Source organism: Perna viridis, chromosome 3, assembly GCF_037379345.1.
Source record: "Perna viridis isolate PV_CMFRI_1.1 ecotype Kerala chromosome 3, ASM3737934v1, whole genome shotgun sequence".
NCBI classification, from domain to species: Eukaryota; Metazoa; Mollusca; class Bivalvia; order Mytilida; family Mytilidae; genus Perna; species Perna viridis.
In genome coordinates, this window is record NC_142447.1 from 36360961 (window position 1) to 36376226 (window position 15266).

Here is a 15266-nt window from a genome sequence, read left to right on the forward strand (position 1 = left end):
TAATTTGATGAGAATTTGTACAATTTATTATTTATAAAGATTGAGAACTTCACGGGACTGCTTCATTAATTTGAAATGTTGTTAGGCGCAATGTCACTTCCTGGAAACGTAAATACTGTGGCCATGATATGAGCTGTTTTGGGATATTGTTTACAAATTTTAACCGTTTAAATTTCTAAATAGATAGTGTTCGCCTCTAAAGTTTAATCAAAATGATGATATCACAGCATGTTCGTAAGACTCGCGAGTTTACTGGTCCTACGCCTTCATCAGTTGCAATTGTAAGTATGATTCTCTGACATGGGAACATTTTATGTAGATCCTGCTCCCAATCCTGCTATAGATTTGTAGCCCCAAAGTCTGTTTCACAGTATGTTTTGTCCATAATAACACAGTCACACTAAATAATAAAAACATGAACATTTGTCCGAGATCTGGTGTCTCCTGGTGCCGACGGGATGTCGGTCAAAGCTCAATAGAGCTTATGTTTATCATTAATAATAATACATTATGTATTATATGCCAACTTTAGATTAAACTTATTTATTTATTGCCAATTTCTGTATAGTTGTTAACCCTATAGCTTACAGATGCAAAATTTATTTATATGGTACTGTTGCACTTGAAACAAGGGGTGGTCATTGTTGCTTTTTGCTGTTTTGTCTTTTGAATTGACTTTATTGACCATTTGATTCTGACAGTCTTATTTACTTGCACCAGGCAGTGTTTGTGTGGATTTTTTTTTTTGGGGGGGGAGTGGGTGGATGGAAGAGTGACAAGTATATTATTGGTAAAATATTTACCCAATCACACATCATCACATGTACATTGTAGTGTACATTTGTACTTATTACACACCCGTAGCCAGGGAGTTCTAAGACCCCCTTAAAAATGAATAAGTTCTATTAAGTTGAAGTTTTGTTTGATTTGTGACTATTAAAGTCGATAGCGCCTTGTCGTGCGAGGTGCAGTACTTTCTCCGCGAGTTTAAAGAACCCCCCTCTACAAATTCCTGCATACAGGCCTGTATTGTAGTTAATTCTTATTATCAAAAGCCTTAAGTACATTGTATAAAAAACGTTTTTAAATCATATTGCATATATTTATTTTATTAATTGCATTTTTTGTGTATTGAAATAAAGAACAATCCAAATTTGCTATTCTCATTTTATAACTTCTTCTGAGTACTTTAAAAAAAAATAAGTGCAATACCACTGTAACTTTTTGGATATTGAATCTTAGTACATGCATTTGCATTTTTAGATTTGAATCAAATTTCATTAATACATGCAGTGTTGAAGGACTCTAATTAAATTAACATATGTCCATGATTTATGTAAAAAGAAATGTTTCATTGTTGCAGGAACTTGCATTGTTATTTATTTTTTAAAATGTTTTACAGAAAGCAAGGCCACCAAATAAACGTCCACCAGAATATTTGATTTTAGAAAGGAGGAAAAAGGAAGATAAATTAGATGAATACACAAAGAATACACAATATTTAGGTTTCAATGACTTAAAGAATGAGTGGGAGAGAACAACGGATCGAAAAATTAAACTGAATGTCACAAAGAGAAAAGTAGAAGGCCTCATACAAGCCAATCATTTCTCAGTTGAAGACAGAAGAGAAAAGTAGGCATAATAGTGCTTTTGTTTTCTGTGCTACATGCTTATTTAGCTTTAACAAATACAAAAAAATGTTTAGATTTTCAGTAAATACCAGCCTATGTCAAAACGTTTTTATTCTGTTATTATCTAATGCCTTAAATTTCTTCCTTCTTTATACCTGGTACAAATGTACAAGGAAATAAAATTCCTCAGACTGTTAAACATTATTGTCTTGACTTGTTAAACATATGAAATGTTCAATTATTCATGTACATATTTTTTGTTGACTTCCTTTTAAGAAATGCATGTAGGTTCTGTTTATTTTGTGTACCCAAATGTATGATAATGAAAGGTTAAAAACAAAAACTGCTACAATATTACTTTATTGCTGTTATATACATGTATAATGCAGGCACCTAGTGTCATATGAGATTACAATTTCCAACCTGCTTTCAGATTAAGGAATTTGTTGAGACAAGAAGAAATGATGTATCTTAGAGAAATGGAAGATAAGGAAGAAACAGTATTGGAAAGACAAGCAAAAATGAGAGAAAGGGCAAAATTCTTAAAAGACAGAAGGGAAGATGAAAGGCTCAAGTTTGTTCAAGAAAAATATGATCAACAATTCAGGTACATTACAGTTCATTTGTGACTTCGTAGTGTTGAAGTATGATTGTTATTGCAATTAGCCAATCCACTAAATATTTTTCCAACTCAAAGGATCCTTATTTGAAATATTTTCACAATTTGAATTGATATGTTGCTTTAGATTTTTGAAATTAAAATTCTAAGGTTGAAATTTCCTTCTTTGACTTTTAGAAGGTTAAAACTGCTTCTTTACTTAAACCTATATGTTTTTAAACAGGGACCAATGTGAAGAACTAAGATCTACACTGTCTAAACGTCAACAAGATGAGGTGTGTGTAGAAAGGTTAGAACAACTCAGGGTTAGAGATGAGCTGGCCCGCGCCAAGATGGAAGAAGATGCAATGTATGCCAAGTTATGGGAGGAGGACATGTTAGCCAAGGCAGCCAGGGAAGAAAGAGATGCAAAGGCTAGCTATGAAAGGAATCAAGATGTACTAAAGGTAAACACATTGGATGTATATGTTAGTATAGACTAAACTTTCAGGAAGTTGTCATTACCACATATGTTCTTTGACATGTCTCGTATATCTGGTTTTTTTTTTAAAGTAACTATAAGCCTAAATATTGAAAATCCCCCCCAAAAAATTGTACCGGAATAGTACAAAGTCAATTTCCGAAGTAACATTATTTCTCATTGGATTTTTAAGAAAATTAAGTACTTGAGAGCTGTGCATGTCTTTAGAAGACTTGCATCTGAATTTTGCTTATGTAATAAATCTGACTCCCAAGACTGAAATACTACTTAGTATGATTTTAGGCTATGCCTATGATGGACGGGGCTCGTTGTCGTGTTTTAGACAAAACAGTGCCTCAACACTTTCACAATCGTCTACTTCCGTGTCCACCAATTTCTTCACTTCCCTCAGAACATTTTTTTAGCCATTCATAGTTTTGGTCTTACACTCTACATATATAGGATGTCATTGACGCTCTGTCCATATAATACAAAAAGAAGCTGCAATCCTTTAAAGAAACCAAAAACAAATAGCAAATGAATGGTTTAAAGTGATGACTAAATTTTAGGTGCTGAGACTGCAGATGGCTGCTCTGGAAGAAAAGAAAGAGGAAGAAAAACGTTTGAAACAGGAAGAAAGACAACTCCTCCTAGAGCAAGAGATGTTGCGTAAGATAGAGGAGCAGAGAGCTTGGGAGGAGAAGGTCAGACAACAGAGTGAGACTAGAGATATGTTAGATATGTCTCTACAACTGAAGATGAAGAAAAAGGCCAAATTAGAACAGGAACAGTTGGCCTTTGATCTGAAGATCTTAGAACAGTTATTAGAGGAATCTAGGAATGAAGCTTTAGAGCAACTCCAAAGAAAGGTTATTGTTTCTTATTTTTCTTTGCATGATTGATATCTTACTTATATGACTTAATTTTTCCATAGCTGCTATTACTCACAAGATGGAGCAAGATAGATTGTCCAGTTCCAAGCTTTATAGAGCTGTAAACTTGCCTTAACATATATGTTATATGAATCACATTCTGTGAAAGCTTATGTGTTTATGTTATAAAGTTAACTGGAGTTTTAAATTTCATGTTCTTTACTTAAGTCTGAACAGGATTTAAAATTTTATTTGTAATTACAGAAAGAATTGAGGGAAGAAGACAGGAGATACAGAGAGTACCTTAGGCAGTTGAAGGAGGAGGAGATGGCTAAGGAGGTAGAGTTAGAGAGGTTGATTCACCAGGAGGTAGAGAAGATGTGGCAAAAACGTCTAAACCAGTGGAAACTGGAGAGAGAAGCTCGCAAAAAATTGCTGGCTGATGTGTTAGAAGGAAGAGCTAGACAGTTACAAGAAAGATGTAAGTTTATATACCAGTACCAGTACATTAAAATTGGGGGAGGTTTGTTGGATGTTGATCTTGCTCATGAATATTTATTATATATTCATATGCAAGATCACTGCATGAGACCAAGTTTTGCTGAAAAATGCATCAGTTCAACAGTCATCAATTTTACAAATTTTGTCCAAACATACATGCAAATTCATGATAGTATGTACACCTCCATATGGTTATAGTACATGCCATAAAGTTTTACAGCAATAGTACAAACTGCTTAGAAAATAGTTCAGACAGACAGACAGAAAGGGTGAAAATTATATACTTGCAGCAGGTAAACAAATTATAATGATTCATCTCAATAGGTACTAATTTATTATCCTTAATGTATTCCCCTAAAATGATGACGCATTAGTTGGTTAAGATTTTGGAAATTAGGGTCTATTGTACTTAACATGAAGGGAAATCAAATTTACTTTCATTAAATATCTCAAATATTCAATAAATCTTTCTGTTATTTCGGATTTTATTTAACAATACCTCCTTCTACATAGAATCAAATGAAATTTAAAACACTGTTTCTTTCCAGTAATTGATTATCAATATTTTTCTTAGATGAAAAGCTATTCCAATACATTTTGATATGGTTTTCAAATAAGCATTCCTTCAACTTTAATTTCACATTTGAAAAGAACAAGCATTCTGACAGTATTGCTGATGCAATACAGTGTCCCTTTCGGCCTTTGAATTCATTGCCTTTATGAGATTTTTTTTTATATATGTGAACTAACAATGGATGGTGTTATTTTTTAACAATCAAGAGAAAATAACTATTGAACAGCAAAAGCAAATTCCATCAAAATCAAACCTGAGCTTCATTTTACGGTAGATAATAACATTTTTGCATTACAGAAAGCTGCATAAAGACATTCTCTTTCTATCACCTGGAAAGTTGAAAAAAAACTTATGAATTAAAGGGCAAATAACTCTAGAATGACAGCAGCAATTTGCATCAAAAGGATGAAACATAAAATTTTATGTAATTTTCTATGTCAAAGGGCCATAAGTTCCATATAAACCATTTTGCCGCAATAATATTGAAATTTAATTTGTAACTTGTCATGATAAGACTAGCTAACTAATATGAAATCAATTGGTTGAGGCATTACAAAGAAAAGTCTGGAAAACATAAAATTTTATGAAATTTTCTATGTCCAAGGGACACAACTTCTGTAAAAATCATTCAACCGTAACATCATTCGAACTTAACCTGTAACTTGTCATGATAAGACTATACCAAATATGAAATCAATTGGATGAGGCATTACAAAAAAAAGTCAGGAAAATCGAGTGTGACTGACGGACTGACAGACAGATGGACGGACGGAGTGCAAACCTAAGTCCCCTTCGGCATTTGCCGAAAGTGGACAAAAGAATAGTTATCTAGACAATTCTAACTTATGCCATCACTTAACTTTATAGTGGGTTAAAATTAAAAGAGTTTACAGTATGTCAACAGTCCTGTGTAATATTTTAAATTATTAATATTTTAGTGGTGGAAAATGAGAAAAAGAGAGCTATGGCTGAACGGGAGAGAGAAGATCTTCTTAGGACAATCGAAGAAAATAGGAAATATGAATATGAACAAATGGAGAAAAACTGGCACAAGAATAGACAATATCAATCTGATCTTGTTGGTCAAATTGACTATAACCAGAGACTAAGACAACAAGAGATAGATAGAGAGGAGGAAGAATACAGGCTTGGAATGCAGGCTGAGTGGGAATATCAACAGAGATTGAAGTCTTGTCTGGATAACCCTGAAGTTGATAGACCACATCCAATGAGGAGAGTCCTAATGGACCAACACAGTGCTCATTAATATTCTAGAAAACTGTTCTTGTTATGAATTAACATTGAAATACTTTGCTGCACAAATCATGAGGTCAAGAAACTTAGAAGAAATAGTGCAGCCAATATATTATAACTATGGTTTTTGAGATTTTCTAGCAACTTATTGGTATACTGCTAGAATAATACTATAATGAAGACATATTTCAGAATATTAGAATGACGTTAATACAAAAAGTTGTATAGTGAAAAAATTATAGCAGTTTTATTCCTTAAAAAAAGCAACCAATTGTAGTTGTGATTAAATATTTACATTTTCAATTGAACTTGATTCTAGATCTTTAAATTCATTTAAATATGAAGTCCTTGTATTTATCACCATAGTTCAAAACAGGACAGAGTGTTGATCTCCTTTTATAAACGTCACTGCTGCCTTTTGGTATTGATTTTATCGTAAATCTTTTCAGTTGTCTGCTAATTAATTTTCAACCATTCTTTCACAATCATCTATATACAGTTGTCATTTGTGATGAGTGGTATTAATTTCTTGATAGATGAATGTGCTGCATTTCATATGATGGTTGACCAGATATACTTGGTTAAACTGTTTTATACCTGTTCTTTTTATAAAGTTTATCTGTGATAAATTTCTTGTAAATAGACCAATAGTGAGAGAGTATTTAGCCTTTTAATGACTTGCAGAGGGTATTATTTAAGTGATATGTTGGCACATTGCATTAAGCACAATAGTAAAGAAATTGATTTTCTCTTCTTCATAAGAAATGTGATATAAAATGTATTTTTCCTTTTCAACTTGCTGTCAAGAAGGAATAAGTTTTTTTTAAATCAAGTATTCAGAAGGTCATTAATTGGAAAAAAAACTCTCTTAATTATGTTTTGTCAAGTTATGTTATTTAAAAAGAGAATTTTATTATTAAACTATAATTTCACCAACATAATTGGTTTTTTTTTTCATATGAATTGATTATAGTCTTGATAAAATGACTATACATGTATGTATCCATCCAGCACATTATGTTGAAGAGGACAAGTAACATGCTGTAAAACTTACTATAGTTCAAATTAGGCCAAGAAAAAAATATGTCTTTTTAAGGTTACCATACCAACTCTAGCACATTTTATCATTTTTTTGGTGGAACACTATTAAAGTCATCTTAAAAAAATTTCCAGTAAGTGTCTATATAAAAATAATTATTTCCACTAAAAGCAGTAAAAATATCCAAGGTTATTTCTACCTTACATGACCCAAAATATATTTATGGTATAAAGCAATATAACTGTTTTATAAAATCTTGTGACCACTTTTGGGCTATTCCAAAATAAACTAGTAATAAATACCAAGTAATGCTCTATAAATTGACTAAATGTCAATCTTAAAAGAAAGCCTTTATTGTCACCTGGCATACAATTCTGTGATATTACCATAACTATCCTATATTTCAAAAACTTTTGGCAAAAATTAAATGAGAATATAATAAAATGCTTTGCAGGGCACAGCTTAATATGACACACCATTCAAACTTTATACAGCTTTGATTACAATTAGATATTTGACACAGAATAAGAATTTGACAAAAAGCCGCTTGTTCCTTAATAGTTCCAGTCAAAACCCCCTAAATCCTCCCAACCTTCCTTTGTGGGTATGGCACCTTGTGGTACAACTTCAATGCAATCCATTCCCTTTTACTCAAGTAATTAATAAATCAGACAAATACTTGTTTCTGACACTCTATTCTTACTTGGCTTGTCATAATTTTTTTTTGCGGTCATATAAAAACCAAAATAAAGGATACCAGGCAGTGAATATCACAAAATGAAATGCCACAAATATTTACTTTCAACAGTATTAGTAGAAAACAGACTTAAACTAGAAATACTGTGAGCACACTCTGGTGGATTTAAATTTAAAATTTACAACTCTAGTTGTATTTGGAATATTTACTCTTGCAGTTCATACTCATTAATGTTCATCAACCATCCACATCTACATATGATTCCTATCTGTCCTTTAAACATCAACAAATTATGTAAGAGGAGTGAGGCTGCACTTCGTTTTCTTAATTTGGGTTATCTCTCTTTGCAGACATTTGAAAATGATTATCATCCAGTCAACTTTCCAATAACAAGAATATTGTTTTTTTATCAATAGGGTATGATAAAAAAAAAACAAAGCCTAGATAAAATAAAATTGACAATTCACAATGTCATGACCTTTTGTGGAATTTTTTTGTGAATGTCCCATAACTCCTAATCCTAAAATCACAAATTTAAAAAAATAAAAGTGGAGCTTTCATCAGTATGAATAAACATTTCACCAAAGTTTTATTGAAATTGCTAAATGCGTTTTTGAGTTTATAGTCCAAAAAACAGAAAATCCCCCAATATTTGTAAGAGTCAAGTCCCATAGCTCAAAAATGAAAAAAATGAAAATTCTTAAAAATCGAAAGGTACTTTACATTAATCAAAAGAAACAATTCACCAAAGTTTCACAAAAATTTGTGACAGCATTTTTGAGTTATTGTACCAAGTGTAAACAATGGAGGGACAGTTTGAAATTTGTAAAAACTAATAGGGTACATACATCAATAGAAATAATCAATTCACCAAAGTTTCATGGAAATGCTGGAAGATTTTTTTGAAGTTCTATTCACCAAAACAGGAAATCTTCCCAATTTCTTTAAAAGTCCTATACCTCAGAAATTTATATGTTGCCAGTTTCATCACTTTGAATTATAATGATTAAAAAGTATTTGTATGAATCGGGCAAAATGTGAAAAATAAAAAATATTGATGTCAAAACCCATTGATCTGACAATATAATTTCACTCAAGGGTGCTTTCTTTATTTCAAAAGACCATTATTTGATCTCTGCTGGAATTGCTTAGAACATTTTCAATGGAATGTTAGAAAAATGAAGTTTTTGACAGAATTATCTGCCCTTGAAATGTTCATTTTCAGCACATTTCAATGAAATTATAACACAATTTACCAAAATGATATGGACGATCTTGTTTATTTTCCTTAATTAAAATGGTGCAAATGGGCTAATTACACTTTCAAAATGTTTTTTTATACTAAGCTTAACCCACTGCCTGATATGCATAAGTTTGGTAGAAAGACAGGAAACAACACAACCAAAGACAGATATTAACACTAATATTTATTTCATAACACAAAATATATTTAATTGGTTAACATGAAATGGTTAAAAAGTTATCACAGATTGACATTAAATTTAACAAATATATATTGCAATATCCACAAAAATAATACACAAAATATATAAAACATGTGATAAAAAGCTTTAGGTGAGCATAATTCATAAGAAAGTAAAAAACATACTATAAAATGAACTACATTCATTGGTCCACACACTGTTTCAACTGACACTTATGTTTTATTGTGTAATAAAATATTAATACCATCAAAAGAAAATATACTCTAATACTTATCAAGGGTAGTAAGGTACTATATTAACACATGTCAAAATATATAGGAAGAATTAACCCTTGTCGTGCTGAGTATTTCTGAAAAAATTCTCGATTTTAATATTTTGCCAACTTATGCAAACCATATGCAAATTAGTTGCACAATTCTACTGATGCTGATTGTTATACATAATTTAAGATGGGTGATCACGAGGTGGGAAGGATGGGATGAGGAGATGGTGGATTTTTTCCATTTTTGGCCATATAATGCTACGTGTGGTTCAACAGGAGCTAAACAGGAACCAAAGCGCATTCATCCTACAGCCTGTACCCTTTGGAGGCCACTGAAGCAAAATAAGGTTCATTATAGTCATGTGGTGTGTTTATTGGTGGGGGGTGCCTTGCAGGGTCACTTGTGTGAAAAAATGAGGATTTTATTCCAATTTTCGGTCTAAGGCTGGAAAAACCGGTAGTCATTACAAGGGGTTAACATAGAAATGGTGGTGAGAGACATCATTCTTATTTAGATTCAAGATGAAGTGAAATAGAGCACTATAGATTAATTCTGCTATGGGGAAGTGCCTAGAAATGAACCCTACTCCCTAAAAAATCTCACTTTTTGTGGCAGTAGAAACTAATGACCCCTTCTTTCAGCTCTCGTCATAATTTTTTAGCAAACTACATATCATATAGCCCCATTTTAAATCAGTCACGCTGCTTGCATATGGACACAAATTGTACTTTCCTATATTCAGATTAACACTGCCAGAACCAATAAAAAGGAACCAGGGCCAATCCAGTATAGGTCCCAGTGCAGCATGACAAGGGTTAAAAAGAGACTCTCTATTTAGATCCTACGACATGTGAAACACAGAGTAAATTTTATCATACCAATCAGTGTTCTAGGATTCAACTTTTCTGTCACCCGTGGCAAGTGCAATTTGGTGTGGGAAACTTGAGTTTTAAGCCCCACTTTCCCTTTGGCAAGTAGAAAGCTTGAATTTTTTAAGGATTTGTTAAGTTAGGAATGCAAACTTTATGTGTGGATAAGTTAATCTTCATATAGAGTTTTCCCGCTATGATGTCAGGAAGAACAGGGGTTTTTCTGTCTCAAATATTTGTTCAAAGCTACCTTACAAATCAACTAAATTATAAACAGATCAAAGAGTTATTTCCCTTTATCTTAAATTTTTACCATTTGAGTAAGTTACAAAACAACATCAATTTTTTTTAGAAAACATGAACTTGTGACCTCAAATCATTAACGAATGCCAATTTAAAAAAAACGAAATTGGTATTGCTGCCCATTGCCAAGGTCTTCTATGGATAGCCTTTTAATATGACTTTTGGGATAATTCTTTCCTATTACATTTATGAAACTTAGGGATATTTGTTTTTTTCAAGAAATTATTTTCAAGGTCATATTACATTTTTAAAATGTATATTATTTCAAATTCGATTTAATTCCAGTATTTTAATTGGATTAGAGGTTGTTACATGGAATGCATTATTCTGTAATTTATTCTTTTTACCAATCAAAATTATCCATCAATACCTGAACACAATATTGCATGCTTGTGATACCTTTAGTGATTTCAAACTTTTTGCTCAATCATGCTCAAAAAAGAAACGTGTCAATGATAAATCAAAGAATTCAAGGCTTTTTCAAAAGAGAAACATTGTTATTATGAAGTGAAACACAAAAGGCTGACAGCCACTGGGAAAGTGCAGAATTATCTCCAATACCAAACATTTACAAAGGCTTGAGCTAGCTGTGTTTCAGTCAATACCACTGTCTCTTGGACAGTCAGAATTTCACAATAATGCATGCAGTACCAGTAACTATTAAGTAAATGCTAAAATGCATTAAAAACTATTTTTGAACTAACAAAATGCTCATGGAAAAAAAATGTAAGCATCACAAAGTTCAGAGAAAAGTTCATTCAAGTACTTAGTACATGATTCTTTAATGGTAAGATATGGAATTCTTCAAATATAAGCTGCAGATCTGGAAATTATGTAGTAAAAACAAGGTTTAATTTGAATTTAGGATTATTTTGGATTTAAGAAAATAATTGAAAAAATTATTGATAAAACTTACACCCACTAAGGGGGTTAGTCATGCCATCATGACTAAGGGGGTTAGTAAGATTCCTTGACTTTTGTTACCCTACTAACCCTACCCTTTAGCCATACTGGCATTACTAACCCCTAAGTAAGGGTTAGTTTTACAAATTTATTTTTAGTCATTTTCTTAATTCCAAAATAATTCAAACAATACCTTGTCTAAAATATATATTTTACTCAAAGTCTGATATATGACTTGTTCAACTGAAACATGAATTTACAGTGCAAGACTCTAATATCTACCTCTTATCAAGGTTAATGTACATTCAAAAATATTGAAAGCATTATACTTGTGAGATACCAATTTCCATTATTTATAAGACTGTCTAACTATATGCTCCATACTGACACAAATTTTACACCAATCTTAAAATGATTTCATTGTACCAAAACAAAAATTGTTCAAACAATGCCTTGATTCCTGATTTCCTGAAATATTTCACCGATTTCTCTTCCATTCCTATCCTGAGATTCTAACCATCTCACTGCCTTATCACATATCATCTCCCATTCTGTTTTGTTTCCTGCAAACTTCTCTTCAAGGTAAACAACAACACTAGCTGTACACCAAACATTTGTCTGAAAATAGCAGTGAAACATAGATACTCTCCTACTTTTCCATGGAGGCCTGGTAAATTTTCCTACCAGAAGAGTTGTTGCCTCTGTAGTTATATAGGTATATACATTTGAAAAAGCTCTCCTGGCTCAATGTACTTTCCAAGGAGAAAATTTATATTTATAGATTATTAATAATTATAGATAAGTTTATTATTATTGCACTCTTCCTATTTTATGCACGTGTAGAAAAATAAAGTATAATAAGTTTTCTGAAACATTCAATTTAAAATATGTTATAAAAACACCATTTTTTGAAAATCTTCAAAATTTGTTAACACTTTCATGTAAGTGTAAACATTGTCCAAGACAATTCAAACTTAGATATTTCATCTAGTAAATATTAGAAAATGCTTTCATCCAGAATAAGTTTCATAACCATGTCAATAAAAGACAACGATACCTTTAGTACAGATAACTATTACCTGGATTTGGTTTCCAAAACAGCCATTGGTAGACAGTTGTTTATCTGTTATTCCCAGTATTTTATTCAGTTTATCATTAGGAGACCATGAGCCATCAAAGTTCTGAAGTGATACTATATCCATCAATGTCTCTCCACTGTCCTTGTTTTTTAACAATACTTCACTGTCACTTAAGTCTTCAATACCTTGGCTAAAACATATTTTGGCAGATTTATACTGTTAAAACATTTAGAATATATTAAGGGAGTTTATTGTACATGTACTTGGTTAGGATATCATTGTCAATACCAACAAATACAAAACTTTTGAACTGGCTAACAAAACGAAAACGAATCACCACCTCAACTTCTATACACACACAAACTATTAGCTTTGAGCAAACAAAAATAATGATACTGCTCCATAGCTCCATACAAAAATAATGATACTGCTCCATAGCTCCATACAAAATTTCATACTATGACAAGGCATAATAAGACATGTGTAATGTATGCCTCTGCAATTAATGAGATTTTTTAAGGTTGCTTAAGTTCCCAAATTCCTACTAAGTTTATTTCTTCAAAATAGTGGTGCACTTCATAACAATACATGAAAATTCCATCTACAAAGTCTTGAACTGTGGTGAAAAATTGAAAATAGTCAAAGTTTGATAACTCTTACAAAATTTGTTGAATAAAAATAGCAGTACAGTTTGCATATTTAAATTTCATAGTGATACATCCCATCAAATAGGGATGGAAAGTTCACAGTGGTTTCAGAGAAAATGAGCCAATTTTATTCAAGAAATCTAGAAAATAGACTTAAATAATTTGAACTGTATAAGTCATATCACTCCTACAAATATTGTCAAATCATAATGGAAGTTAAGTATGCTATCTATACTATATTACATTATTATTAGAAATTAATCTAAAAAAAAAGATTTTAAAGGAAATAAATATTATTCCACAAAATTTTCTATGGTTGAAAAATGATGCAAATACTCTCATAACTTTTACATAAAAAACTTTGCAAAGTGCATCAAGATACAACTGCAGCAAGTTGAACTCTATTTACTTGGTGCAAGTGTGGACACAAAAGTAGTTTTTGACACACTTAAACATAGGGAGTTACAGTTCATTACAGACACACCAACTGGTTTTGTTACAATACATGTATTGTACAATAGTTCTCATTTTAAGAATGTACCAACTGTATTCTAGATGGAAGAAAACAGCAGTAAGTTAGGGAAGTGTACTACCAACCTTTTTAATGGTGTTTTCTGATTTTTTGTTCTGTTCTTTTTACTTTTTTTCCTTCCTGTAAAATTAATGACTATTACTTAAGAAAGTAAATGAAGTAATAAAGCAGACTGACAACATAATCTTCTATTATTGAACTACTAAAATATTCCACATGGCACAGCTATTGTAGGTTACATACCACCAATTCAACCAATAAGCATTTGGTGTGTATGCAAAAATAGTCCTATGCAGAAATTACCTCCAGTTCTTCATAGCGCTCTGAAAAAAAGTTCTCTATTTATTTCAAGAATTAAAACTGCTTCCGAAAGGAAATACATCTCTGTACATTTTATAAGTGCATTTTTCTTCTTGTGCTGTAAAGCCTAATCTCTAAATGTTTCCTAAATATACTCCTAGCTAGTGAAAATACTGGGATTTCCAATGCTATTTATAGACCCTTCACTTCTGGTGATTGGTACTGCACTGCAAGTCTGTTAACCTCACATGCCATTCTGAGGATTGTGAGCTGACATATGTAGAATCATGCTGATATATAGTTCTCTGAAGGTTAAAGTTAAGGTAAAGTCTACAAAAGCCACTGAATGCTGTGAAAGAGTAATCAAGGGAACCAAGGTTATAGCGGTAATCAAAAGAATGTAATCCAGGGACAAAGACCAGACATGGAAAACAGACATACACAACAAAGAACATAAAGTAACTTATATCATACATACAAAGTAACAAAAGCAAATGAGCAACTCGTACTCCACTAAAATCTGGAAGCATGGACCAGGAGCACCGGTAGGGTAAGTGTCCTCTGCTTTCCTAGAAACACCCGCCAAGTTGTTCATAAAAAGTCAAATCTGGGGTAGAGAAATGAGGAAAGGAAAACTATGACCTGTTGAATAAATCAGTTTTCATGGTGCAGTTGGATACACCATAACGATCCACAAGTTCATGATGACAACCATAAAACTTCTGTAGTGATGACTTCAATCTTGTAGCAACATAACCCTGTTCCAGAAGCCTATTTGGTAGAGTTCTAGTGCGAGTTGTGTCCCTTACCCTAGGCCTACCTCCTTAAGTTATATAGTTAAGTGGTATTCAATTCTTTTTTTTAGCCCTTTCTCTCAACAGAAAGGATAAAATCCCAAAAAATCTATCCAAAATATTTCTTTAGAGGTATACAACATTATAGTACAATGTCACAGAGATCAATACACTTCTACAGAATGTATTGTGTGTATACTACATGTATATATACCATCATATGATCATAACAGTGCCATAACATTTTACCACCACATTTTTTGCAGTGGTATAAAAACTGCATAAATTTAAGTTTTTCAAGAGCAATATTCTCATAAAACTGTAAACTTTGGTATCATTAATGATTTAATCAGATTAAAGTCTCTTTCTATCAGTAATTCTTTTCAAGACACCAGCAAAATCTTCAAAGAATATCATTTCTGGTAACTAACTCCAGGAAACAGATATCTTGTATGTTCTTATTTGTGTAACTGGAAGATATTCC

General features: G+C 32.0%; 2 protein-coding genes across 11 annotated transcripts in view; one reads left to right on the plus strand and one right to left on the minus strand.

Annotated features, from left to right (window-relative positions):
* The first annotated feature begins 90 nt into the window (after positions 1 to 90).
* On the plus strand, positions 91 to 6852 carry LOC148622085 (cilia- and flagella-associated protein 53-like). The gene is made up of 7 exons (XM_088571608.1): positions 91 to 281; positions 1403 to 1632; positions 2065 to 2238; positions 2474 to 2696; positions 3280 to 3579; positions 3847 to 4063; positions 5596 to 6852. Exons 1-7 carry the CDS (start codon positions 213 to 215, stop codon positions 5922 to 5924), a joined length of 1542 nt encoding a protein of 513 aa, XP_088427734.1. The 5' UTR covers positions 91 to 212; the 3' UTR covers positions 5925 to 6852.
* A 2209-nt stretch (positions 6853 to 9061) lies between these two features.
* Positions 9062 to 15266, minus strand: part of LOC148622086 (von Willebrand factor A domain-containing protein 5A-like) — a 34785-nt gene continuing 28580 nt past the window's right edge. For 4 of the 10 annotated variants that reach the window (XM_088571610.1, XM_088571609.1, XM_088571612.1 and 1 more), the window contains exons 17-19: positions 13754 to 13808; positions 12510 to 12699; positions 9062 to 12048 (exon numbers count right to left, since the gene is read on the minus strand). In XM_088571610.1, coding sequence (XP_088427736.1) covers positions 11872 to 12048; positions 12510 to 12699; positions 13754 to 13808 — 422 coding nt within the window. In that variant the 3' untranslated portion in view covers positions 9062 to 11871. Of the gene's footprint in view, positions 12049 to 12509; positions 12700 to 13753; positions 13809 to 13832; positions 14012 to 15266 lie in introns of those variants that run through there. The other 6 variants (XR_015920565.1, XR_015920566.1, XM_088571618.1 and 3 more) reach the window with 3 other exon arrangements.